This window comes from Elaeis guineensis, chromosome 9, assembly GCF_000442705.2.
Source record: "Elaeis guineensis isolate ETL-2024a chromosome 9, EG11, whole genome shotgun sequence".
In the NCBI taxonomy this organism is placed as follows: Eukaryota; Viridiplantae; Streptophyta; class Magnoliopsida; order Arecales; family Arecaceae; genus Elaeis; species Elaeis guineensis.
The window spans coordinates 2,742,490-2,769,376 of NC_026001.2; the positions used below are offsets into that span (position 1 = coordinate 2,742,490).

General features: G+C 34.1%; 2 protein-coding genes across 3 annotated transcripts; both read left to right on the top strand.

Annotated features, from left to right (window-relative positions):
• The first annotated feature begins 1,407 nt into the window (after window positions 1–1,407).
• Window positions 1,408–4,743, top strand: LOC105052111 (ribonuclease H2 subunit A). The gene is made up of 8 exons (XM_010932817.3): window positions 1,408–1,626; window positions 1,748–1,819; window positions 2,799–2,922; window positions 3,006–3,093; window positions 3,212–3,349; window positions 3,975–4,062; window positions 4,154–4,274; window positions 4,456–4,743. The coding sequence occupies exons 1-8, from the start codon at window positions 1,545–1,547 to the stop codon at window positions 4,625–4,627; spliced, it is 885 nt and encodes a 294-aa protein (XP_010931119.1). The 5' UTR covers window positions 1,408–1,544; the 3' UTR covers window positions 4,628–4,743.
• A 173-nt stretch (window positions 4,744–4,916) lies between these two features.
• LOC140851722 (uncharacterized) lies at window positions 4,917–7,434 on the top strand. 2 transcript variants are annotated; one of them, XM_073243788.1, is made up of 3 exons: window positions 4,917–5,948; window positions 6,096–6,249; window positions 6,335–7,434. In XM_073243788.1, the coding sequence occupies exons 1-3, from the start codon at window positions 5,787–5,789 to the stop codon at window positions 6,415–6,417; spliced, it is 399 nt and encodes a 132-aa protein (XP_073099889.1). In that variant the 5' UTR covers window positions 4,917–5,786; the 3' UTR covers window positions 6,418–7,434. The 2 variants fall into 2 exon arrangements, with proteins under 2 accessions (XP_073099889.1, XP_073099890.1); XM_073243789.1 differs by having other exon boundaries at window positions 6,377–7,434.
• The last annotated feature ends 19,453 nt before the right edge of the window (window positions 7,435–26,887 follow it).

The window sequence follows — 26,887 nt, forward strand, 5'->3', positions numbered from 1 at the left end:
TATTCATTAAAAAAATTTTGGATACGTATAAAAGTTCAAAAAATCTAAATATCATTTTCAAATTAATTTTTTTGAAGATGATTCTGCGTTATTATAAATAGTATCAAAGTCATTTTAGCTTATAGTTTATATGAATTAGGAGATACTATAGCATAGATTTATTGGATTGGTCATGAACTAATCGTCATGTTTATAGATGAATATATGAATTTAGATCCTTAATTTGACGAGCATAGAATTTTCTCGTGATGGCAAGATGATTATCAATATTATTTGTGAAAATAGCTAAGCCTTGTTGCTTTCCTTTCAAGTACATAAATAGCGGTGGAAATACCATCTTTTTTATATCTATAGAAACATATATGGTGATACTTTAACTGGAAGGTGATTGCTTGTGAACGTTTTCTATTTTTGGGTCATTCCTAATTTGCCATTTCAAGGAGCAAGGTTGGTTCATGAACTTGATTTGGATGGCTAGAGGGGTTTGTTGAGTTAAAGTTTTACTAAATCTTCTTCTTGGAACGTATAAAACTGACAATGGATTTTTGTGACATGCATATACCATCACAAAAATAATACCATTTAAGGCTAGTACGTCCAAGCTAATTTGGATTATATCTTCTACTCAAAAGAAAAACTCATCTTCCTTCACATAATCACCGTTAGATCGCATAATGATCACTTTAAGGTGGATGGATGAAGAAGTTCGGAGTGCTATGAGATGTGTGTGAGGTGTGATCCAACAGACCATCGTGAAAGGACATAAATCACCATTTTGAGCGAAATAGAGAACCCAAACCGGAGTCAGGAATGGATGGATCTTGATAGGGCTGGCAACATATGATTCGATCTGTTAATCCGATTCGTATTCGATCTGTCATAAACAGATTTGGATTTAGGCTAAATAAATTTGGATCATGAATGGATTGATCCGTTTAATCCGTTTAATAATTGGATCGAATTTGAATTTTAGATATTTGATCTGTTTAATCTGTTTAACCCATTTAATATTTAGATCGAGTTGAGTCAGATAATCCATTTAAGCTGTTTAACCTGTTTAATCTATTTCTAATCTATTTAACCGATCTGTTTAATCTGTTTAATCTATTTAAGATTCGTTTAATCTATTTAAAATCTGTTTAATTTATTTCTGATCTATTTAATTTAATTTATTTAATCTGTTTAATCTATTTAATTTTATTTAATCTATTTAATAAATAAATTAATTTATCAAATCAAATTATTTATTTAATAAATAAATTAAATTTAAAATTTTAATTTATTTAATATATAGATCAAATTTAAATTGATGTTTTTTTTTTATTCAATTCATTTTTGATTCAAATCATTTATGGTCTGATCCGGTCCGTTTGCCACCCCTGGACCTTGGGCATTGGCCTTGTTTTGAGCGCACACACCCCCAACCCCCCTCTCCCCCGACACACCCACCCGCCGCCCCCCACTCTCTCTCTCTCGGCGGGAACCATTAGGGTTTTGCGTGCTCAAATCCTGCGGAAATCGAATCTCAGGGGTCCCTATTGGACATGGGTTCAGCTCCATTGCCGAAATGGGCGTCGGAGCCTTGCATCATGGGCATCGACGAAGCTGGGAGAGGCCCTGTTCTAGGTTTCTCTTCCACCATCCCTCTCCATCCGTGTGTCTTTTCCTTTTCTCCCCAATATCTAGGTTTTGTTGGGTTTTTTGATCTATGCGCCGTGATTTCTCTTCTTATTCTGATGGATTTTAGGTCCTATGGTGTATGGATGCTTGTACTGCGCTCGATCTTACCAGAAGACCCTCGCTTCCCTCAACTTCGCAGGTCTGCGACTTCTTGCCATGCTCCTTATTCCCCTTAGATATATTGTTCTTGCTGCCAATTTGAGTTTGCGAAGTTATAAAAGGAGTCAACTTTGTATGGAAAACAAGATTTTTGTATGATTAATTTTATACTAATTTCCCATTAGATATATTGTTCTTACTGCCATTGTTTTTTTTTTTTTTTTTGAATTTTGTCTTCTGCTTTTATTTTATGGTAAATTTGCTTCTTTGTTGCATATATGGCGGTATTTGCATGGATACTGTAAAGAAAGAACTTAAAATTTGTTGTTAACCTCAACAATTTATCTCTGTGTAGAAAGCTAAAAGTTCAATTTTTTGACTACTGCCACAAGAAATTAAGCAAAGTACTTCCTTCCTCACCTGCATTCTCGTTTCCATATAGATCAGAAATTTGGTGTCAACATGGAGAAATAAGATACATCCAAAACTAGGAACACTACCTTCTTATTTTAGGAAAATGAGCAACATACACATGAAAATGGCATCATCCTTACTTTGTAAGCATGGAAGCCACCAAGGATGATGTCAGATGGAGCCCCCAGACAACCATGAACATCTAAAATCAGTTCTTGAGCAGGCTGATCATCTGAGGAAAATACTTATCATAATGTAATCTCTATCTTTCTCTTGATCGAAGCTAACCTTTTTAAAAGCTCCCCAGTTTTTTGTCTGTTGGTTTTTTTTTACCTTTCACCTAACCACATATCTGATAGTTCTTTGGTTTTTCTTCCCTCCTTTGTTGAGGAATGGATCTTCTGATGCACATCATTTTCTTTCTCTATAAGTCAATGCAAGCATCCATGGACAAAGTAAACAGCTGCATGCAAATGTGCATAGATGCATCTGCATGCATGGCTTGATGCAATCATGAAATGAGAAAATAAACAATCATCTGCTTCATTCATAAATACAAATGCCTACTTTGTTCTATTATTCATGTGTTGCTTTACTGTATACAGATTCAAAGACTCTAAAAGAGGAAAAGAGGGAGGAATTGTTTGAAAATTTAAAAGCTGAGAGTTCTTTGGGGTGGGAAGTTGATATCATAGATCCAAGGGAATTGTCAGCCAAAATGCTAAAAAGGTTAGTCTACGATGTTGAGACTTTAGGTACCTTTTTAACAGTGTGGACTTCTGATCCAAAGATCTGCTGCTGCTTGATGACAGGGAAAAAATCAATCTTAATGAAATATCTCATAGTTCAGCAATGGGCCTTGTCAGGAGGGTTCTAAACATGGGAGTTCTATTAACTGAGGTAAAATAATATATCTGTATATTTTAAATTCTTGACATGGATGGTATGTTAGTCACACCTCATCCTCAATTCTTGTTACTCTTATTACTTTATGAATGTTTCATAATTCCTGGCATAGGTCTATGTGGATACTGTTGGAGATGCAGAGAAATATAGAATCAAATTGTCTGAAAGATTTCCTGGTGTCAAGTTTGTGGTTGCCAAAAAAGCTGATAGCCTTTATCCAGTTGTTAGTGGAGCAAGCATAGTTGCTAAGGTAATTTTGTTCTTTTACTTTCTACCCAGCCATTAGTTCTTGTTATTCTTGAGAATATTTTAGCTCCACAAAATAGTGTCAGGATGTTATTAACCTCATTTTTGAAGGGCCGTAGACATGTAAAGTATTATTCCAAAAGAGGATAATATTATTTTCAATGTTCCTGGGCTTTGGAACAACAAGAAAGAGATCAGTTATGAAGTAAAACAAATGGATCTTACAGTGTTAAGTTGGTTATATATCTGTCGTAACGGGTAGATCAGCATATTACATGGGACACAACTAATGCAGGGCATCTTATCCAATTTTTATCTTTTGCAAAATAAGGTCTCTCTCCTAAAGATTGGATTGAGCCTCTAAGTGTGTTGATAAATTTTGCCAAAACAGATTAACAAAATTATGATAAGTCAATGTAAAAGATATAACAGAACCATTATTGTGGTGTTTGATTATTTGTGTGTGAATGAAGAGTTACTTCTGGGTCATTGCAAATTAAGAAGGTAGCTGAGCAATTATTTCTATGAAACTTTTAACCAATTTGCATTGCTGCAATCCTTTATTATCAAATCTTTGAATCATAGGTGTACAAGCTTAAGTTTTGCAGCATTGAGCGTTTTCCATATAGGTGACCAGAGATAGGGCCTTGCGTGGCTGGATGCTTGATGAAACTGCCGAGAATATGCATAGGAACTTTGGATCTGGATATCCAGGGGGTAAAGCATGCCTGGCACTTTCTGATTTCCATTTCATGTATATAACCTTAAACATTTCCCAGCTTTTGAGTTCGTGATGTACTTTGGGCAGATCCTGAGACCAAAGCATGGTTGGATCATCATAAGCACCCTGTGTTTGGGTTCCCAACATTGGTTCGCTTCAGTTGGGGGACATGTACCACTTACTTCAAGGATGTAGTTGAAGTCATCTGGTGAGTTTTTTGGGACCTGGCTAGCTATCTAAGGTGAAATTACCCTAGCCTATCTAAGGAGTTGAAAGTATGTTTGGTGATATAAGAAATTGTTTTTCTTCCTTTTCCCTGCTTTACAGTGTCCATATTGTGTGCCCTTTTGGAATATATCCGATTTACTTCATATGGTTGTGTTGCCTAGGGAGTCTGATAAGCTGGAGGAGGATGGCTCCAATGGTGGTAAGCGGCAGTTGAAGTTGTCTAATGTTGGTTTCACTGGATATAAAAAGAAAAGTGAGGATATTGAATCTAGTGGTAAAGGTCGCTGTAAGTTCTTCCAGGCTCGTAAACTTGAGTTGGTTGCTAATTTCTAGCGACGCTGTCAACCCTGCCTTGTGGCCTATTGACATCTGGGCTTTAATTTGGCTCGAGCTGAATTACAAATTTCGGAAGTATATATGATCCAAGATTCCTTGTCATGTTTGGCAGATATTATATGAGCAAGTTTCCAATTCTTGTTTGAAGTTGGAATGTTCTTGCACAGAAGCACAGCTTACTGGATGCATTTTAACATTAATTACTTCTATGATTGCACACATCTTCAAAACAAAGAAACCCAAGTAAATTCCTGGCTGCAAATTCTTGTTTGGAAGCTTGTGATGGAAGTATATTGCTAGTGTTAAATTCACATCATTATAACGTTTTTACCACAAACAAAGTTTTCCCCCCATTTTTTCCATTGTAAATTAACTCTGATGGTTGGACTAGATATCCTACCTTCTCTAACTGCTACACCATACTTTTAAGTGATTTATAAGACTCATTAGTCTTTTCGTCTGTGCTATCTTCTGCAGAAAAATATAAATCCATTGATCTGTACGAGCTACCGTTAGAAGTTTTCAGTCCCATTCATTGGGTGAGAAAATTTTGGAAGTTAAGGGGCCCGTTGTCAATTGGGTGGAAAAGAATTGTTAAAACTTGCGGTTGTTTTCAGGGAGAGGAGGCCTTATCTCGCTTCTGCGGGGAAAAGGGAATAGGTCGAGTTGCAAGTTAATTGATAGAGTAATTGATAAAGAATAAAGAATGGACTACTATTAATACTGTGAACGGCATGGTCCAAACCAGAGGTTGTCATTAGCTTGTGTGGCCCCGTGTCCCGAACATCCTCCCCATTGTTTAAGTAGAGACAATTAGAAAGAGACGCAACAATATGTTAATCTACTTATCGCCAGGTTAAATTTCTTGACTCTTCCCCACACCCCTCATTGGATCGACTAATAGTTTCATGATCATTTCTACATTTTCGGAAAAGGAATCTCACATGTATGATCTTAAATCTACACTGGGATATCAGAGCTTTGTTTTCTTCCATTGTCGTGATTCCATTATTGTCTTGCGATTCCATGTTCTTGTAGCTGTGGGGTCTGATGAGATATCAGTCCTCACCAAATATTCCTGGGTGTTCTGCCACGACCACTTTGCACAAGCCACAGTATGTGTACATGCTTATTATTAGTCCAGTGTTTGTGTTGAATGGTTACGACTCAAATGGAAATATTCCGGATGAGACATCCAAAATTTCGGGTCCCAAACGGCAAGCCTCTTCTTTTATTTTATATAATGATTGCATGGAGTGGGATCACCTCGCCCCTCCCTATTGAAAGACTTTGCCTCGCCGTACAGCTATGGTTCCAGGTACAGTCCTTTCTATATATACTATGATCCATCTTATCTGCTACCCATATCCTTAGCATTCCAACCATCATCCTGGAATAGTACAGACTTGTATCTTAAAGCTCTTCCTTCTTTGTCTGGTAAATCTCGCTGTTCTTTGTGATGAAGATGGTGTCAGTCGCGAAGGTTGTTCAAAAAGCCAAGGTGCTCGAGAGTCTCAAGCCATTGTGTCACCGATGGTTGCTTGGAAGCTCCGATGAACTTACTCTGAATGCAATCCCGGTGGGTGTCTTCCGGTTTATGTCGGAGAAGAGCGGCAGAGGTTTGTCATTCCAACCGAGTTTCTTTCACACCCACTCTTTAGGATGCTCTTGGAGAGGGCTTACAGGGAGTATGGCTTTGAACAGAGGAGTGGGTTGATGTTTCCATGCAATGTCTCGGTCTTTCAGGAGGTGGTGAGTGCTATGAAGTGCTCACATGGGCAGTTTGACCTTGAGAAATTGATGGAAGAGCTCATTTAGTTGGTGCAAACAACTCAGTCTCGGACCTTTCTATGCCTCATGTAATTTTTCTTTGATTATATTTTTTTTAACCTTTTCTTCATGAGAAAGATATAAGCTTCTTTAGTTTTTATGATGCATGGAAATATGCTCAGCTTCTTTTGTACAGGGAGAAAATATCTTTTATCAAAGATAAAAATTAAAAAAAGAAAATAGATTCAACATGGTGCTTATTTAGTTTTAAAAACAATGAAGTTCTTGTAATCCGTGTGAGGAGCTAGGGCTATACAAACCAGCCCTCTTTCAGATCTATGAGGGAAATCCCATTCTTCTTGTGTGAGTGAATTTCATTAAGTTGTATCTTATTAAGTTCATTTTGTGTGAGTGATTATTTTTTCTTGGGTCATCAGCATGATTCTGTGTAATAGCTGAAATGGAATCATTCTTCTTGTGGCTTTCTATCTAAAACAAATATGAGCTCCTTTATTCTCTGAGTGTTTCATATATCGCCATACGGAAAGATTCAGATTTACAATTGCTTTTTATGTTGAACCCAAATCGTTTTTCCTTCCATAACCATACGAGGATCATATGTACGAAGTCCACTGTACTTCGGAAAATGTCAAGCCGGCCAAACTAAACCAAGAACAGATCAGAGTAAGCAGTTGCAATATTAAGCCATGGACCAGAGCACTACCAATCCACCTCCCATCAAAGAGTTAAACCGAGGACAGAACAATGACCAAGTTTCTTATTTTTTAATTATTTATGTTCTTCCGTTTATATTAAACCAAGAACAAGAGGAACAGAACAAGGAAGACGGCAAGTAGGTGATTGGACATATTTTTGATGAAGTATGGAGTTGCCACTCGCTGCGTTGCCTCCAAGTCGCCCCACGATTGGTACACCGGATAATCTTCCATTGCTGCCGTCAACAAATTATTATATTTCATTCTCATGTATAATAATTTGGAAATCTTACTAAGCTCTATCTCTGATTGATGGTCCATTACCAATCAAGTTTGTGATGACTGACACTACTTTGATGGCTGCATGATAAGTATTTTACATTCTGTTGTTTGTATTTTTCTGGGATATGATCTACTTGTTTCTTTGTGAATGGCTGAGTTGTACCTCTGTTAAAATAATGTGGGGTTTGTGTCCTCTAGATTAACTAAGGATTAGCTTTAAGAGTACTCAAAATGAACCCATCTGTAATTTTCACTTGAGTGCCATAAGTATTGTATTCGTAATATTCACAACTTCTTGGCGAGGAATCTCCAAAGATAATTTTCTTCCCTCTTTCTCTCTAATAGAAAAATTTTTTATACACTGCCTATAGTGTAGAAAATTCAATGTAGAACACATCGTCATCTGATTGAACGATATGATCATTATTTTTCAACACACATTTAATATTCATAATTTTATTTTTTTATTTAAAATTTTAAATAATAAAAATATTTTTTTTAAAAAAAATTATCACATCTCTGTACAGAAAATTATAATTTTTATATAATTTTTTTTAATATTAACACAAAATATCATAATTTTTTTTAAAAAATATTTTTATCATTCAAAATTTTAAATAAAAATAAAAATTTTAAATATTAAATATATATTAAAAATAATAATATAATTTAATAAAATAAAATAATATATTTCCCGTCAGATTTTGCACATCGCCGGCGACGTACGAAGGACAGTCCTCCCCCATGTAACTGCAAGAGAATAAGTGGTCAACTTTGTATGTCCCGGTTCAACGAGCCTGTCGGTTCAACGAGCCAGTGGCTGGTTATCTGACAAGAAAACTAGTAGTTTACTTAGACAACTGACTTTTTTTTTTTTTTGTTTTAAATGAAGACTTAAATTTTGTTACTCCACCTTTTTTTTTTTTTTTTTTTTTAATGAAGACTTAAATTTTGTTACTCCGCCTTACACACACAGAGAGAGAGATTATTCTCTATTTTAATAATATATCTTGTCATATCTAGTTTTGTATTTGTGCCAGGTGAAATGATTGATAAGTATGATTGTTTTTTCATAAAAAATGGAATTGAATTACCTTGGGAATGCCTGCATATACCTAACTTATTAATTCGACTTGGACTTCACAGGTCAATGATTGATAATTATGCTTGTTTTTTCATAAAAAATGGAATTGGATTACCTTTGGAATGCCTGCATATACCTAACTTATTAATTCGACTTGGGCTTCACAGGTTACAATCCTTGAAAAACTTAAGACAGATTCAGCAGCGGAGACTTTCTTTTGACCTGATTTGAATCTGGTGGCCATCACATTATTAAATTGTCCGATACAGCGCCGACCCTTAATTTTGTTTTTTTTATTTTTTTCGGAGTGGAAAAAAAAAAAAAAAAAAAGGAAGCGAAGTGCTTTTTCTATTTTATGAAACAACAATTCCAAAAAATAAAATTACATAGCTGAGGAGAGATCTATAAAGTGATACGGTGACAACAAAGATAATGCAATTGTAGTCACTATTTAATTAAAAAAATAATATTTAACAAACAATATCTCATCTCTTACTTTTCAAAAAATCAAAAGTAACGAAGGAAGTAGTCATCAAAAATATATGCAAAGAAATTAACAGGCTTACACAAACTTTCAAAAAAATCAGCAAGATCTGTTGACACAGAATCTGATTAGGAATAAAAATTTTCAATCTATTCCGCATATCTTGATGTTGACTTTGATTTATGAGAATCCAAAATTTCATGTAACTTGAAAGATCGAAGAATTTTCTATAGGACCGAATAGACAATGATTCTTATTCATAAAGTTTAGTCATTTCTTTCTCTTCATACTTTCCAACACACCGTTGTATACAATTATTAGCTCATTTTCTTAACTATCCTCAGTTTATTTCTGATTATCCACACATCCACATATGATGAAAGAATGTCAGTCTTCCTAATAAGCCTAGCTGTAATTTAATGGTGTTCCAAGAACTTCTAGCAAAAACACATTTAAAAAAGAGGTGGTTGATGCATTCAATAGGAGTTTTGCAGAACTTACAACCAGCTCCAGCATTCCAACCTTTTCTACTTAACAACTCATCCATTTGTAATTTATTTTTGGATGCCAACCATAGAAAGACGTTTACCTTCTTCGAGTATGATATCGTTCAAATAGCATTATGACATAGGCACCTTAACCCCCGATAATTAAGAAACCTGTAAAAGGATTTAACAATGAAAATACCATTCTGGGTTAGTTTCCAAATAGTTACATCAGAGATATGGGATGGCACCATCATAGCCAACATTCCGAATAGGACTGATGCTAATCTATCTCCGATCTTATTGATGGATTCCTTACAAGAATACACTAATTCAAGCTCCCCTGATTCCAGAACGACGACACAGGAAGATTATGCTTCAACACACGATCATATAGATCCACAAAATGGGAACAAAGGAAAATAAAATCAATCCATACATCCTCCTAAAAGCAAATGGTCTATCTATTTTCAAGTCTGAAAACTATATAGTTCTAGAAGACCTCCTTTCTCATGCTGATGTCCCTCCAAACAAAAGAAATTCATGCAACCATTTTCCTCACTCTCATTTCTAATCTTTTTCTTGAGTAGCATGCTCTATGAATTTGATCCCTCCAGTGTCTGTTACCCCCATGAAAAAATTTTCAAGCCCATTTGGCAAATAATGCATGACTCATTTGAGCTAAATCATTGATCCCCAAGTCATCTTGCTCCTTGAACTTATAGATATTATCCTAATTGATTAGATAGTTAAAACCACTGACATGATCAGATTCTTCCTATGAAAAGGCCCGTCGTATCTTGTCGGTTCTTATAATGATCCATTTTGACAACTTATAGATTGACATACAGCACGAAGGGAGGGTAGATAAATCAGATTTAACCAAATTTAATCTCCCTCCCTAGTAAAGCTACTTTGCTTTCCATAATGCAAGCCTTAAGTTCGCTTTTTGAATCAACAATAGCCAATATTGCTTAGGAATCTTCTTGTAACGTAGAGAGAGATCTAAATAAATAAAAAAGAATCAACCTTCCTTGCAATTTATCCAAGCCACAAATCAAGAAGCTTTTTATACATTCATATTCATGCGATGAATAGAGCTTTTATAAAAATTAATCTTGAGACCACAAGCACTCTCGAAAGCTAACAAAATCATTTTAGCCATCAACATGCTCCTCTACTTTCCAAAACAAAACAAAAAGATATCATCCGCAGATTGAAGGCTCAAAATACCTTTGAATTCTTTTAGTGGACTAATACTCTCAATTAATCCAAGAGTTCCTCCTCCCTTAAGTAGCTTAGATAAGATGTCTACCACAAAAATAAAAAGAGCTAGGGAGATTGAGTCTCTCTGCCTCAATCTCTGCCAACATTTGACCGAGCAGCCCTATAAGCTATTTACAAGAAGGTCAATGGATGCCTACGAAAGTGATATCCATAAAAAATAGTTTTTGGATGCGCCAAATAGCCTTTTTCTTTTGAACGATCTCAATGCAATGTCGAGATTGTCATCCCTGCCTTGTGTAATTCTTCAATAAATTTGGGGAAAGAACCTTTCTTCCACCTAATGGTTTCATAAAAAAAAAGACATAACACCAAATGGCCTGATCGATGAATGTAGGATCCAACATGCTTCTGATATCCATGGGGCATGCAATTCTCCCCTGTCAGAATGTAGGCATGTCAGCACCATGCGATGCTTACGTTTAGGCCCTCTGCGATTCTTTGACCAGAAAGAAACAAATAGACAGGCAAAGCAAGAGGGGAAAAAAATAACTTCTAATCTGATTCATGACTTCCCTTGACCGACGGACTGTGGGACCTTTGCTTTAACGTACCTGTCGCAATCTGAAGCAGGGCTGGGAGTTTATTGGCTGCCCTGCTCCTGGGATAAAATTTTTATAGGCCACCCATAGGAAGATTATGGTGCTCTTTTTCAGAATAATACAAAAAAAAATTAAATATTAAAATATATCAAAATCAAATTTATTTATCAAACTAATGCAAAAAGGAAAAACACCATTTTGAATGGCATTTTTTCTCCTTCAACATCACCCCCCTTTTCCACAGTGGCATCGTCCAAAAAAAAAAAAAAAAAAAAAAAAAAGAAACGCCGTTCCAAATGGCGTCTTTAAAAACGTCATTTTGAATGGCGTTTTTAAAAACGTCATTCAAAATGGCGTTTTCAAATTTTCCCACGAAAAAAAAGGAAAAAATCATGAAATAATGGAAAAATTAGTTTTTTAAAATTTGAAATTAATAAATAAATTAAAATTATAATTTTGATTGAAATTTAAAATATAAAGATTTGAATTTGTAATTCATTAAAAAAATTAATTTAGATTTTTTATTTAAAATATTTTTTAAAAGGTGTCAAAAAAAATCTTAAGAAATAAAAAAAAATTATCATAGAAAATAAAAAAAAAGAGAAAGAAATATGAAAAAAATAAAAATTTGAAATTTAATTGAAAAACATCATTCGAAATACTTGTCCTAAAAATTTTAAAAAAAATTATAAATTTTAAAATTTTTAAAAAATAAAAAAAAAGAATTATAATGTAAAAATTAAAAAAAATAAAATTTTAAAGATTAATTGAAATTAAAATATTATTTCAAATTACTTTCTCAAATTAAAAATAATTAATTTAAAAAAGTTTCAAAAAAATTTGAAAAATAGGCTAAAAATTTTTATAAAAATATAAAGAATTGAAAAAAAAATAGAAATTATAATTGTAATTGAATAACAAATTTTATAATTTTTAATTTTAAGAAATAAGAATTATAATTGTAAATGAAATTAAAAATTATATTTTAAATAACTAAATTAATTTAAATATAAATTTTTAAAAAATATTATAAATAAAAGAAAAAAAATACGTAATAGAATATCAAAAAGATAAAAATGGAAGAAAACTAAAATTAAAATTTAAAATTATAAAAATTATAAATTAGATTAGAAAAAATATATCATAAAAGAATAAAATTAAATTAAATTAATTACAATTTTTTTTAGGGTATTTTATAAATGTGACTTAAAAAAATTAAATTTAAATTAAATTTTGATAAAAAAAGAAATACATTAAAAAGTTTTAAAAAATGAGGAAAAGTTAAAAAGTTAAAAAGTGAGAATTTTTAAAAAGTCACAAAAAATAAGAATTATAAATTAAAAATTTAAAAAAATTTTAAAGTTTAATTGAAATAAAAATATTTTTTAAATGTATTTTACAAAATTAAAATTAATTTAATTAAAAAAATTTTCAAATAAAATTTAAAAATGACCTAAAAAAATTTCATAAAAAGATAAAGAATTGAAAAAAAATAGAAATTATAATTGTAATTGAAGAACAAAGTTTATAATTTTTAATTTTAAGAAATAAGAATTAAAATTGTAATTGGAATTAAAAATAATATTTTAAATAACTAAATTAATTTAAACATTATTATTTAAAAAATATTTTAAATAAAGAAAAAAAATGGGAGGAAAATTTAAAATTTAATTTGAATTAAATTTTGATCAAAAAATAAATACAGTGTAAAGTTAAAAAATGAGGAAAAATGTGAAAAAAAATTTTGTAAATTGAACTTTAGAAAAAATAATATTTTTTTAATTAAAGGAAAAGAATACGTAATAGAATGCTACAAAGAAAAAAATGGAAGAAAACTGAAATTATAATTTTAAATGATAACTATTTTAAAATTCCCACAAAAAAAGTATCATAAAAAAAATAAAAAAATAATAATAAAATAGGAATTGTAATTATAAATTTTAAAAAAATTTAATTTTAATTTAAATTAAAAATTATCATTTAAATTATTATTTTCATTATTTAATTTAATTTATTTATTAAAAGATTACAAATACATAATTAAAGAAATTAAAAAAAAAAAGGAGAAAACGCCATAGAGAATGGCGTTTTCCCCTCCCCAAACCCTTTTTCCCCTCCTTCCTTCTCCCCTCCTTACTTCTCCCTCTTCTCCTTCTCCCTTCTCCCTTCTCCCTTCTCCCTTCTCCCTTCTCGATCTTCTCCGGCGTCTCTCCGGCGGCACGGCGGCGAGGTCTCGGCGGCGGTTAGCTCTTCCCCCCTCTCTCTCCCTCTTCCTCTTTCTCTCTCCCTCTTCCCCTCTCTCTCTTTTTCTCATGCCGGCGGCGGGCCGCGCGTCCCGGCGACGGGCCGCGCGTCCCGACGGCGGGTCCCGCGTCCCGACGGTGGCCCCCGGCCCCCTCCTCTCTCTCTTCCTCTCTCTCTCTCTTCCTCTCTCTCTCTCCCTTCTCCTTGGCCGCCGGCCACAGACGGCCGGCGGCGGGCCGCGCGTCCCAGCGGTGGCCCCCGGCCCCCTCCTCTCTCTCTCTCTTCCTCTCTCTCTCTCCCTTCTCCTTGGCCGTCGGCCACAGACGGCCGGCGGCGGGCTGCGCATCCCGGCGGCGGGTCCCGCATCCCGCGGTGGCCTCCGGCCCCCTCCTCTCTCTCTCTTCCTCTCTCTCTCTCCCTTCTCCTTGGCCGCCGGCCACAGACGGCCGGCGACGGGCCGCGCGTCCCGGCGGCGGGTCCCGCATCCCAGCGGTGGCCCTCGGCCCCCTCCTCTCTCTCTTCCTCTCTCTCTCTCTTCCTCTCTCTCTCCCTTCTCCTTGGCCGCCGGCCACAGACGGCCGGCGGCGGGCCGCGCGTCCCGGCGGCGGCCCCCGGCCCCCTCCTCTCTCTCTTCCTCTCTCTCTCCCTTCTCCTTGGCCGCCGGCCACAGACGGCCGGCGGCGGGCCGCGCGCCCCGACGGTGGGTCCCGCATCCCGTCCTTGGCCCCCGGCCTCCTCCTCTCTCTCTTCCTCTCTCTCTCCCTTCTCCTTGGCCGTCGGCCTCTGACGGCCGGCGGCGGGCCGCGCATCCCGATGGCGGGCCCGGCCCCGGCTGGCGGTGGGCCCGCGCCCCGGTGGCCAGGGCGGGCCCCGTGCCCCGACGGCGGTCCTCAGCCCCCCGCCTCTCCCGGCGGTGGGCCCTGCGTCTCGGCGGTGGGCCCAGACGGTTGGTGGGGCCGCATGCCCTGACGGCGGGCCCCGCGTGGCGTTGGCTCCGATGCGATGGGCTGCGATGACGGTGGGGCCTACGAGTTCCGATGCTCATTTTTTTTTATCTCATTAATTTATTTTTATTTTTATCTTTATCTAATTAGATCCAGTTGTATTTTAAATTTTTAAATATATTGCATTTCATGAAAACGTAGACCCGTCAATTGATCAATGTATAATATTCTACGTTATCCGTATAAAATATATATGAAATATATATTTTTATATGTAGAGGAGAATCAAAATAATCTTTTTACTCCTCATGTTGCAATTAAAATTGCTGAAGATCAAGTTAAGGCTAACTAGCACCGAGTAACAGCATTCAATCTTCAAAGAGGTATATATGAAGTGCTTACGAGAAGAGCAAGCGGAGGATTACGAGATGGAGGAAATTTTCATACTGTTACATTAGCTGAAAGAAAATGTTCTTGTGGAAAGTAGAGCACGTACAAATATCCATGTTCACATATTTTAGCTGTGTGTCAAGAAATTGCTGTACATTTTAGTGCTTTTGTGGATGATGCATATACAATTACAGTATACATGAATGCTTAGAGCGGTAATTTCAATCCACTACCACATGAAGATTATTGGATGCATACACGTATGTTCAAATGTATGCCTGATCATCGTCGTTTGAAACCGAAGCAGAAAGGTAGACCAAAGTCAACGAGACTACGAAATGAGATGGATGATAGGCAAATAAGAAATAAGAACCACTGTGGTATTTGTAGGAACAGGGTCATGATCGTCGTCGCTGTCCTAGGATATTTCAACATACTTCAACTTCAAGCAGTGGAAGAAATTGAAAGCTTCGATAATTTATTGTTGTCATTGTTTTATGAATTACTGTGGGATTGTATTTGAATTTTCGTATTTAATATGTTGGGATGAACTGAATTTTGTGTTTAAGTTGTATTGTGTGATAATATTATATTAAAAAAAAATAAAATATATTGTCTTATTTTTTTAATACATTTGTGATAATATTGCTTGAGACAGCGTATTATGGCTTACGATCCACAATATCCCGGTCTCCGAGACAGCAGCATTCTTACATTGCAGGAGCACCATCGATCATAGACTATTTTAGATGGCGGCGTAAGCATTACAATCTTATTTACTCTTTAAATTTTTATTTTAAAAATCATGTACGTTATCTAATTATTATATTTTATTGCAGGAGTCCAGACATCTTCGTCTACGACGATCCGATGCAGATTTCTGGAGGACAGAAGATATCCCAGATAGAGTGTTAGATTATTTACGATATCTGGGATTTTATGGAGTATATCGGATCGGTCGTATACAGATGGACGTTGGTCTTATTACTGCTTTGCTTGAGAGATGGCGTCCAGAGACACACACATTTTATCTTCCATTTGGTGAGGCGACCATCAGTTTACAGGATGTCAGCATCCTTACAGGACTACCAGTTGATGGAGATCCAGTTACCGGAGTTGATCCCACATTTACCATTCCGGAGTGGCAAGCTTTGTGCTTGCGATTGTTAGGGTTTGAGCCCGACGCATATTTTTTCGATCATTCACGACTCAGGATTGAGTGTTTGGATGATCGTTATCGTCATTTTCATATTGCGGATGATGCACCAGAGGAGATGGTGCAGCAGTATGTGAGGGGTCAGGTGCTGCGATTGTTAAGTGGTGTCCTGTTACCTGATACTTCATCGAATAAAATGAAGTTGATATTTTTGCCATTATTAGAGGATTTAGACTTCGCTCGTCGACTCAGTTGGGGCAGTGCAGTACTAGCTTGTCTATACCGAGCTATGTGTCGGGGTTCCTATGCTGATCAGAGCGAGATTGGCGGTTATCTTGTATTATTACAGGTACGTGAATTAAAATTTTTAATTTTTAATATTTAATTATATTTTACATTCGATATATCATTTATTTAATTTTTAAATTTTGCAGATTTGGGTATGGGAGCGTATGCCGACTATCAGTCCATTACGACGACAGTTGCTCGAGATGCCATCAGAGCAGCAGGATCCTGATGTTCCATTCAGACTAGACGGACCATTAGGATACATGTATCGAAATATTATTTTTTTTATTTAAATTTTATTATTTTAAATTTATTTAATATTAGTACATTGTGAAATAGATGGAACGTTGCATTCAATGTTCATCACGTATCGACAAGAGTGGCACGGGTTTATATGTGCCAGTTGGATACATTAGTTGATACATCTAGACGGGTAAATTTTGAATTTTTTACAAATATCAATTTACAGTATTCATAATCTATTATAATTTTTTATTAATTTTTTTTATTTTAACTATATTATATCAGTTTTTGTGGGAGCCATATACAGATGGGATATTGGCTATACTGCCGCAGATGTGTACAGTTGGACACGACATATGGACTGCTAGGGTGCCACTTATTTGTTTTGATGTGGTAGAGTGGCATCTTCCCGATCGTGTCCTGCGGCAGTTTGGTCAGACTCAAGGCATCCCAGAGCAGTTTGATACCAGTCAGGACTTCATCGTATTGATCGACGAGGGAGAGCTCGTATCGACTAGCGTATCAGACATGCACAGTACATCGATATTTGGGATGCACGTCGAGATCACATTGTTCATGATGATCCTATTTTGAGAGGCCGTTCATATACTGATGACTACATGGCTTGGTTTTTTAGCATTACGGTGCGAGTCATTGGACAGTCTCAGTATGCAGTTTCTGGATACGAGGGCGAGAGTTCTACTGTACGTCTTTTGGTAAGATTACGAAAATTACTTCATGTTATTTGTGTTATATTTTTGTTTTATATTGTACACTATACTGATTGTTTTATACTAACTGTTCTATTTTTATTTTATAGACTGATTCTATGTCGGATCTCGTGTTGGATGCTCGTCGTGCTTTATCTACGACTGATGAGGACGAGCGGATTCAGATACTGCGGGAGATGGAGAGAACAGGTTCCGAAATATTGGTGGCGATTGGTGTTGATCCACATACCTGTGCGCCTTAGTATGGAGCAGTTCGGGCGCCAGATATGAGTTATACACCGTCACCATATGCTTCACATATGCCATCACCATATATTCCGGATTTGTCATCATTTGATGCTGCACAGATGCCACCGCCTTTTCATCCACAGATGGCAGCATCTTCTTCTTCCTACATCCCCCAGATGCCATCACCGGGTACCAGTTGGCTACATGAGTATGATACTTTTTTTTCAAGTCCATCCGTGTATCCAGTTGAGATAGTTGAACGGGTCTCTCAGTCCGTAGATGATCCGACAGCATCAGTTATTCCTGAGCAGCATGATCAGCAGATCTCCTCCACTGATATAGGAGAGGAGCCATCACAGCAGGAGCAGCCGGCGAGGACCTTCCTGAGAAGGTCCAAGCGACCACGGGCGCCGCGACGTCCTTGTGGGACTTAGTCTTTGTTGTATTTGTATTTAGTATTTTTACATTTTTGTTGTACTATTTTTTTTTGTACGTTTGACATTTTTATTCTATTGAATAATATTAAATGTTGATTTTATTTTATATTATTTAATTTTAAATGATTGGATATTATGATTGGTGCATATGGATACATATACTCGAACGTGTCTCGAAACATTAGGAGAGAAAACATTATGCTGAAAGGACTATAAAAATTATAACGTAAATAATAATATATCAAATGTTGCTCTTTGAATTGAACTTTAGAAAAAATAAATATTTTTTTAAGTAAAGGAAAGGAATACGTAATAGAATGCTAAAAAGATAAAAATGAAGAAAATTAGAATTATATTTTCAAATGATAAAATTTTTAAAATAAATTTTAAAAAAAGTATCATAAAAAAATAATAAAATAATAATAAAATAAGAATTATAATTATAAATTTTAAAAAAAATTAATTTTAATTTAAATTAAAAATTATCATTTAAATTATTATTTTTATTATTTAATTAAATTTATTTATTAAAAGATTACAAATAGATAAGTAAAGAAATTAAAAAAATAAAAAATAAAAAAAAAAAGAGAAAACGCCATTCTCTCCCCTCCCCAAATCCCTTTTTCCCCTCCTTCTTCCTTCTCCCTTCTCCTTCTCCCTTCTCCCTTCTCGATCTTCTCCTTCTTCCTTTACAAATTTAAGTAAAGGAAAAGAATACGTAATATATCATAAAAATGGAAGAAAACTAAAATTATATTTTTAAATTATAAAAATTATAAATTAAATTAAAAAAATATATCAAAAAAATAGTAAATAAAAGAGAAAAAATGGTAATAAAATAGAAATTATAATTTAAAACAAAAAATTAACTTTAATTTAAATTAAAAAATATCATTCAAATTACTATCCTCATTAAAAAATTTAATAAATTAAAAAAAAATAATTAAACAAATTATAAAAAAATTTAAAAAAATTAAAAAAAAGAAAAAGAATAAAAAAATGCCGAAGGGAACGGCGTTTTCTCCTTTCCCCCCTTCTTCTCTCCTTCTCCCTCTTCTCCTTTCTCCCTCTTCTCCCTTCTCCGGCGTCTCTCCGACAGCACGACGGTGAGCTGCCTCCTCTCTCTCCCTCTTCCTCTCTCTCCCTCTTTTTAAAAAATTTAAAAAATAAAAATTATCAGAAAGAAAGTCAAGGGGTCGACTCAAAGAGTGTGACAGCCAAAAATTTTGCATGCCGTTAAACTCTTTTAGCCATGAGTCGATTCATGGGGTCGACTAAAAAATATAAATCTATTTTTCTTACAAAATATACTTCCAAAAATATTGAAATTGCCTCTAATAGATTACACATCTTTTGTTCTTGCTTTTGAGACTTCAGAATCATATCTGATAAAATTATGATTTTTTTCTTCATTTTTTAACTTTTTAATGTATTTATTTTTTGATCAAAATTTAATTCAAATTAAAATTTTTTAAGTCACATTTATAAAATATCCAAAAAAATAAATTATAATTAATTTAATTACATTTTATTCTTTTATGAAATATTTTTTTTATAATTTTTATAATTTTAATTTTAATTTTTAATTTTCTTCCATTTTTATCTTTTTGACATTCTATTACGTATTTTTTTTATTTAAAATATTTTTTAAATATTAATATTTAAATTAATTTAGTTATTTAAAATATTATTTTTAATTTAATTATAATTTTAATTCTTATTTCTTAAAATTAAAAATTATAAACTTTGTTCTTCAATTACAATTAGAATTTTTATTTTTTTTCAATTCTTTATCTTTTTATGAAATTTTTTTAGCGATTTTTATATTTTATTTAGAAATTTTTTTAATTAAATTAATTTTAATTTGAAAATTAATTTTAAAAAATATTTTTATTTCACTTAATCTTTAAAATTTTATTTTTTTAAATTTTTAATTTATAATTCTTATTTTTTGTGACTTTTTAAAAATCTCACTTTTTAACTTTTCCTCTTTTTTTTAAACTTTTTAATGTATTTCTTTTTTTATCAAAATTTAATTCAAATTTAATTTTTTTAAGTCACATTTATAAAATACCCTAAAAAAGAAATTGTAATTAATTTAATTTAATTTTATTCTTTTATGATATATTTTTTCTAATCTAATTTATAACTTTTATAATTTTAAATTTAAATTTTAGTTTTCTTCCATTTTTATCTTTTTGATATTCTATTACGTATTTTTTTTCTTTTATTTATAATATTTTTTAAAATTTTATATTTAAATTAATTTAGTTATTTAAAATATAATTTTTAATTTCATTTACAATTATAATTCTTATTTCTTAAAATTAAAAATTATAAAGTTTGTTATTCAATTACAATTATAATTTCTATTTTTTTCAATTCTTTATATTTTTATAAAATTTTTTAGCCTATTTTTCAAATTTTTTTGAATCTTTTTTAAATTAATTATTTTTAATTTGAGAAAGTAATTTGAAATAATATTTTAATTTCAATTAATCTTTAAAATTTTATTTTTTTTTATTTTTACATTATAATTATTTTTTTTTGATTTTTTAAAAAATTTATAATTTTTTTTAAAATTTTTAGGACAAGTATTTCGAATGATGTTTTTCAATTAAATTTCAAATTTTTATTTCTTTCAAATTTCTTTCTCTTTTTTTTTTTATTTTCTATGATATTTTTTTTTATTTCTTAAGATTTTTTTTGACACCTTTTAAAAAATATTTTAAATAAAAAATCTAAATTAATTTTTTTAATGAATTACAAATTCAAATCTTTATATTTTAAATTTCAATCAAAATTATAATTTTAATTTATTTATTAATTTTAAATTTTAAAAAACCAATTTTCTCATTATTTCACGATTTTTTCTCCTTTTTTTTTTATAGGAAAATTTGAAAACGCCATTTTGAATGGCATTTTTAAAAACGCCATTCAAAATGGCGTTTTTAAAGATGCCATTTGGAATGGCGTTTCTTCTTCTTTTTTTTTTTTTTTTTTGGACGATGCCACCATGGAAAAGGGGGGTGACGTGGAAGGAAAAAAAACGTCATTCAAAATGGCGTTTTTTACTTTTGCATTAGTTTGGTAAATAAGTTTGGTTTTGATATATTTTGGTATTTAAATTTTTTTTTGTATTATTCTGGAAAAGAGCTCAAGATTATGGTCGCATCGTCATCGTCTATCCCATCAAACTCATCATGCATTTATGTTTCTATATTAAAATATTAAAAAAATAGAAATGAATAAACTTTAGAATTAAAAATATTTGAATAGTTTAGATAAATATCATATAACCTTCTGAAATTTATCCATTTCTATTTTTTTAGGTATGCTTCGGAGATGTGGCAAGTGATGACAGATCATAATTCATTCTTTCTATGATCGGTCCGACTATAAAATTTTATCTCTATTCTCCCGAGAAAATACTTATCCTATTTAATGATGCATCGTTAATTGGAAGTTGATGCCGTCCATGAAGTAGGAGAGCACTAATCTATCCGCACAGGAGGGATGGGAAGTGCCGGCCAATGATCTGCAGGATGCTAGTAGATCCGGAGATATGCTAATCTACGTTAGAAGACCTCTACAGAAGGAAAGAAGGAGAGCTCGAAGCAAATCCAGCCGGATGCAGTTCCTCCTACGTTTATGATGTCAAGTAGGATTCTAGAAAATGAAAGATGTGAAAAGACAGCGAATAGTAAGAGCATACGTCTTGTGTGCCTGCATGAGGTCTCGAGATTTTTTTTTTTTAATTATTTTTTTCATCAAAGATTAGGAATTCCCGTCTAGTCGGAGTTGGACTCTAGAGTCCAGATACAGATGGAGAGCTGACTCTCGGCTTTCTTTACCTGGATCCATGCGGGAAATCAAGTCCAACTGAAACAATTTTCTCTCAGTGCCACAGCTTATGATTGGAGTCGGATTTGGGCCACAAAAAAACAGTTTAGGCTTTAATCTTTCCTCTCACAAAAATAAAAAGTACCGTTCCATTGGTTATTTCAATGTACCTTTCCTTGAACATTGAACATCAATTGGATCACTCTTGCCAATAATAGAAGATATTAGAAAATGTTTACTGATTTGAACTTTTAAATTTCAATTTTAAAATTTGACCGTTGCATCACGCGTGAGACATTTTTAGATGTTTATGTATTTATTCGGTCTGAGAACGTGGAGAGTGGGTTAGGATAACTGTTAGAATTTAACACCTCATGATTCAGTTCACATTGAGCCCACAACGAGGTTCGCAGCGAAAAACGGAGTCCAACGAGATCAAGATCACCCAAAACGGAGCTCGGACGGAGAAGATATGAGTTTTTGAAGTCGGCACAAAATCTGAGGTGATGGAGGACCGCCGGCGGCCGACGGCGGCCAGCAGAGGGGCGGTGGCGCGGTCGCAGGTGGCGGCGTGTGGCCCAGACAGGGCCGACGTGCGGGATGCGCGGCCCGACGGGCGGGCGGCCTAGGCGGGCGTGCAGGCGCGGGCCGGCGCGGGCCGGCCCAGGCTCAGGCGCCCTGCTTGGGCTCTATACTCCGGTCCACCATGGACCAGACGGTCCACAGATGGGCCTGTGGACTGTATGGGCGTTTCCCACACATTTCTCGCGGTCCATGGTACTATTTTGTGGACCGGAGCGCGATCGAAGGGCCAGGATGTTCCGATATTGATCCGACGGTCCACGGGGTTATTTGACTTTGTTTAGGACTCCTAATCCATCTCTAATCAGGGTTTAAGCCCTTTAAAAGGGCCTGTGAGGCAACAGAGAAGTGTGTGGTTTGATTTTTTTTGCTGTGGATGTTGTACGGAATCGAGGAAGAGAAAGAAGCACGCGTTGATGAGAGAGAAGGAGCAGGAGGCTCTTGGACAGCGGACGTCGGTCACTTCAGGGGTTCGGGGGGCCTTCCAAGAGAGAGAGCTTTTGAGAGGAAAATTTCTAGAGAGAGAATTGGGTATACAAGGGTTGAGGGTGATATCTCCTCTTGTAAATTTTTTTTTCATAATGAAGTTTGTATGTTCCATGGAGGCGAGCCCTTTTGTGGCTGATCCATATATTTTGATTGTTTTTGTTTTGTTTTTTCTTTCTTCCTGTTGCATTGCATGGTACTGAAAGAATCTTGGGAGGTGGTGTCCTGATCAGACATCCATCCAACAGTAACAAAGTTGGCAGCACAAGGTCAAGGACACCCAAGCTTCACAAGTAATCCTAGTAAATATCTTGTTTTAAGATAAATACATATGATATCTCTCGTAAGCTTAAGCTATTATGAAAAGCAATCTGCCTTTATAACCCCATTTTTACATTTTTGATGGAGGTTCATTGACTTTCGTATTCACACCATATGACGAACAATAATGATTTCAAAAAGGATTAAATTGCCTCCTTTGATGCTTCATGGAATATATGCGATTTTTTTAGCGCATTTTTGACAAAGTTATCTCTGAACTAAAACTTCGAGGCAACTTTAGCAAACTTGGACTTATATTATGGCATTGCTAACTTTTGCAGTGCTAAAGGATTGCCAACATATGCGAACATCGTATGATCCAAGTTTCTCGACAAATGCAACGTTGGCCCAATTTGGATCATGTGAAACTTTGACATGGATGCAACTCGTGGAAGGCAGCTCTACACTAGAATCAAGTGCGAAGCATGAAAGAGCCGCACTTATATTTTACTATGAAAATGCTTAACATATTTGAATATATGTTTACGTACACTGCTAAAATGCTCAAAATCTTTTGATATTCTTTACGTACTTCCTCGAGAAAATAAATCTGAACATATCTCATGTCTTTAACATTTCAATCTCTACCACTACTGCCGTTTCAAATTATGCTACCCACTTTGAGCTTTTTATAATTTTGAAGTTGTTAAGCTTTTGAACTGAACTGACCACTTTTAGCTGCACACATCCAAATGCACAGGAACATGCACACACGTGCACGCATGCATGTACATACATGCAAATGCACTTGCACATGCACCATGAATATGAAAATATTATCTATTTTCGACCTAATAAGCATTAAAATTGTCTATAACATATCTTGAAAGTAGAAATTATCACAAGCATCAAATGAGGGCATTGGATATAGAGAGAACACTAACTGCGATTTACAGAGGGTTATTAAATCTTATCTCGTTCATCACTATAAAATCTATTACGGTCAATACAGGTCTAATCATAGCAATGATGCAAGCATGTAGCTAAAAAAAAAAAAAAGAAAAAAAGAGAAAAAATAAGTTGGGAATAGCCCAAACAGTTGGTTCACTCATTCATCTGCAAGTGCCTGAAAAATTAATTTTGCATTTTGGTGGAGCCCATGGTGATGCAATACTATGATGATTCTGGAGCTAACATCATTGAACTAGGGTCTTGCAATTAGATAGGACCATTATTTCAGAAGAAATTATATACTATGATACAGATGGTATATAACGCCAATTCCTATGGCAATGTACTAATATAAGTGCTTGATAAATAAGATATAGAGAAACAAGCAGTTATCATGTGGTGCATGCATGGATATATATATATATATATATATATATATATATATATATATATATATATATATATATATATATATATATATATATATATATATATATATATATATATCATATATGTCCATATGGTATGCATAGTGTAGAATATAATTTTTTTTATTTCAAATCTATGATCGTAAAATAATTAAAAAAAAAAGTCGCACCATTGTAGAAAAGATGAAGATGTAGTTATTCCTTCCTAAAATAAGATGTTAATTTTATAGTATAATCTACGATGGTCAATAATTGATCTTATATATGGAGCCATCCACAGATTGGTCAAGAAAGTGTGTGAGAGGATGGGTTAAAACCAGAAGCATCATTAGAATCTCTTGGAAACTTATTTTTCTTTTGTTGACGTAGATGGCAACGTAAAATGACCTTTCTTTTTAGTTGAGAGAGGGAGAAAATCGGCCCCACCATACTTCATTAATTGAGAAAAAAAATGAAAAAAAAGAAATATAGATTTTAAAAATTACATCAGAATGAAGAAAAAAATAAAAATATTATCTATTTTCGATCTAACAAGCGTGAGAATTGTCTGTAACGCATCTTGAAAGTAGAAATTGTGAACATCACAAGCATCAAATGAGGACAACAGATATAGAAAGAATACCAACTGCAATTTATAGAAAATTATTAAATCTTATCTCGTTCATCACTGCAAATTCTATTGCGGTTAATAAAGATCTCCATCATCGCAATGATGCAAGCATGTAGCTCAAAAAAAATGAAAAAAAAAAAGAAAAAAAAAAGTTAGGAATAGCCCTCACTTATTCTTCTGCAAGCCTCTGAAAAATTAATTTTGCATTTTGGTGGAGCCCATGGTGATGCAATACTATAATGATGTTGGAGCTAACATCATTGGACTAGGGTCTTGTAATTAACATAGGACTATTATTTCAGAAAAAATTACATCCTATGGTACAGATGGTATATAACGCTAATTACAGCTGTTCATTCCTATGGCAATGTACAAGTACTTGATAAATGAGATATAGAGAAACAAGCAGTTGTGATTCATGTGGTGCACGCATGGATATATTATATATGTTTATAGGATTTGCATGGTGTAGAATATAATTTCTTCCATTTCGAATCTCTGGCCGCAAGCACCAATAGAATGATTTAAAGAAGAAAAAGTCGTACCATCCTCTAAGTTGTCACGGATGTGAAGTGATATATTCTCACTGCTGGACAATTTGACGGACAAAGATGTAGTTGTTCCTTCCCAAAACAAGATGTCAATTTTATGATAGGATTTACGGTGGTCAATAATCTTACATATGGAGCTAACCGTAGATTGGTCAAGAAAGTGTGTGAGAGGATGGGCTAAAATCAGAAGCGTCATTAGAACATCTTTGAAACTTATTTTTCTTTTGTTGATGTAGATGGCAAGATAAAATGATCTTTTTTTTTTTTTTTCAGAGGGAGTGAGGGAAAACCCCACCATACTTCATTAATTGAGAAAAAAAAATGAAAAAGAAGAAATATAGATTTCAAAAATTACATCAGAATGAAAAAAAAATAATGACCGGTCAAGATAGATAAAGTGACATTTGGGTTATAAAAGTTAGTCTTTCTCACACACACAGAGCAAGTTAAGTTTTAATGTGCCAGTATACCGTTATATCTCATCATATATAATCCAATAGAAAAATAAAAAGCTTAAACAAATCATACACCAACTCTCTGGTTTTAATTCTCTTTCAGGGAAAAAAAAAAAAAAACTCCTATGATTTTAGTTAAACTGTGTAGTTTGAATACACGGTCAAAAGTTAACCACGTTAAGTAATGGGAAAAAATATTCGACTGTGTAGTTTGAATACACGGTCAAAAGTTAACCACGTTAAGTAATGGGAAAAAATATTCTATTGCGGCAAGGGAGCCCTCCAACCAAAATCCCACTGATACGGGGAGGTTTAGGTTTTTCAAGGACAAGATCCCTCCTTTATCATTTAAAAAAAAAAAAAATCCCAAAAATATAAAGATATTTAATTTCTTTTCATAAATGATTTTTGTCATGCCTTATTTTTAGGGATTGCAAACTCTGATATTTTCTCAATCATATAGATCTTTTTCTTAGCAATCTTAATGTCTGTATGAACCCAACATACGGAAGAATGATCAATATCAAATAGCCCAAAAATATCAACAAATAGCCCAAAAAGGCATGTGAATTCGAGAAATTACATACAAAATCTGGATAGATAGTGGATAAAATATGACACGTAGATCAAATTTATAAGAAGCAACCCATCATTTTCTCAAAAGAATATATAGCGCACCTCATCTTTCTTCTACCTACTATTTAAACTTTTATTTTGCTATAATAAATAGGAAAACTAAAGCACGACACAGTTGTAGGCCAAGCATATAAAAAAACCACAAA

Coding starts and splice junctions, on each gene's coding strand:
- LOC105052111 (XM_010932817.3), top strand. CDS start 1,545: ATGGGTTCAGCTCCATTGCCGAAATGGGCGTCGGAGCCTTGCATCATG. Junction 2,923..3,005: donor TCAGCCAAAATGCTAAAAAG/GTTAGTCTACGA, acceptor GCTTGATGACAG/GGAAAAAATCAATCTTAATG. Junction 3,094..3,211: donor TGGGAGTTCTATTAACTGAG/GTAAAATAATAT, acceptor TTCCTGGCATAG/GTCTATGTGGATACTGTTGG.
- LOC140851722 (XM_073243788.1), top strand. CDS start 5,787: ATGGTTACGACTCAAATGGAAATATTCCGGATGAGACATCCAAAATTT. Junction 5,949..6,095: donor CCGTACAGCTATGGTTCCAG/GTACAGTCCTTT, acceptor TTTGTGATGAAG/ATGGTGTCAGTCGCGAAGGT. Junction 6,250..6,334: donor GTCGGAGAAGAGCGGCAGAG/GTTTGTCATTCC, acceptor GGCTTTGAACAG/AGGAGTGGGTTGATGTTTCC.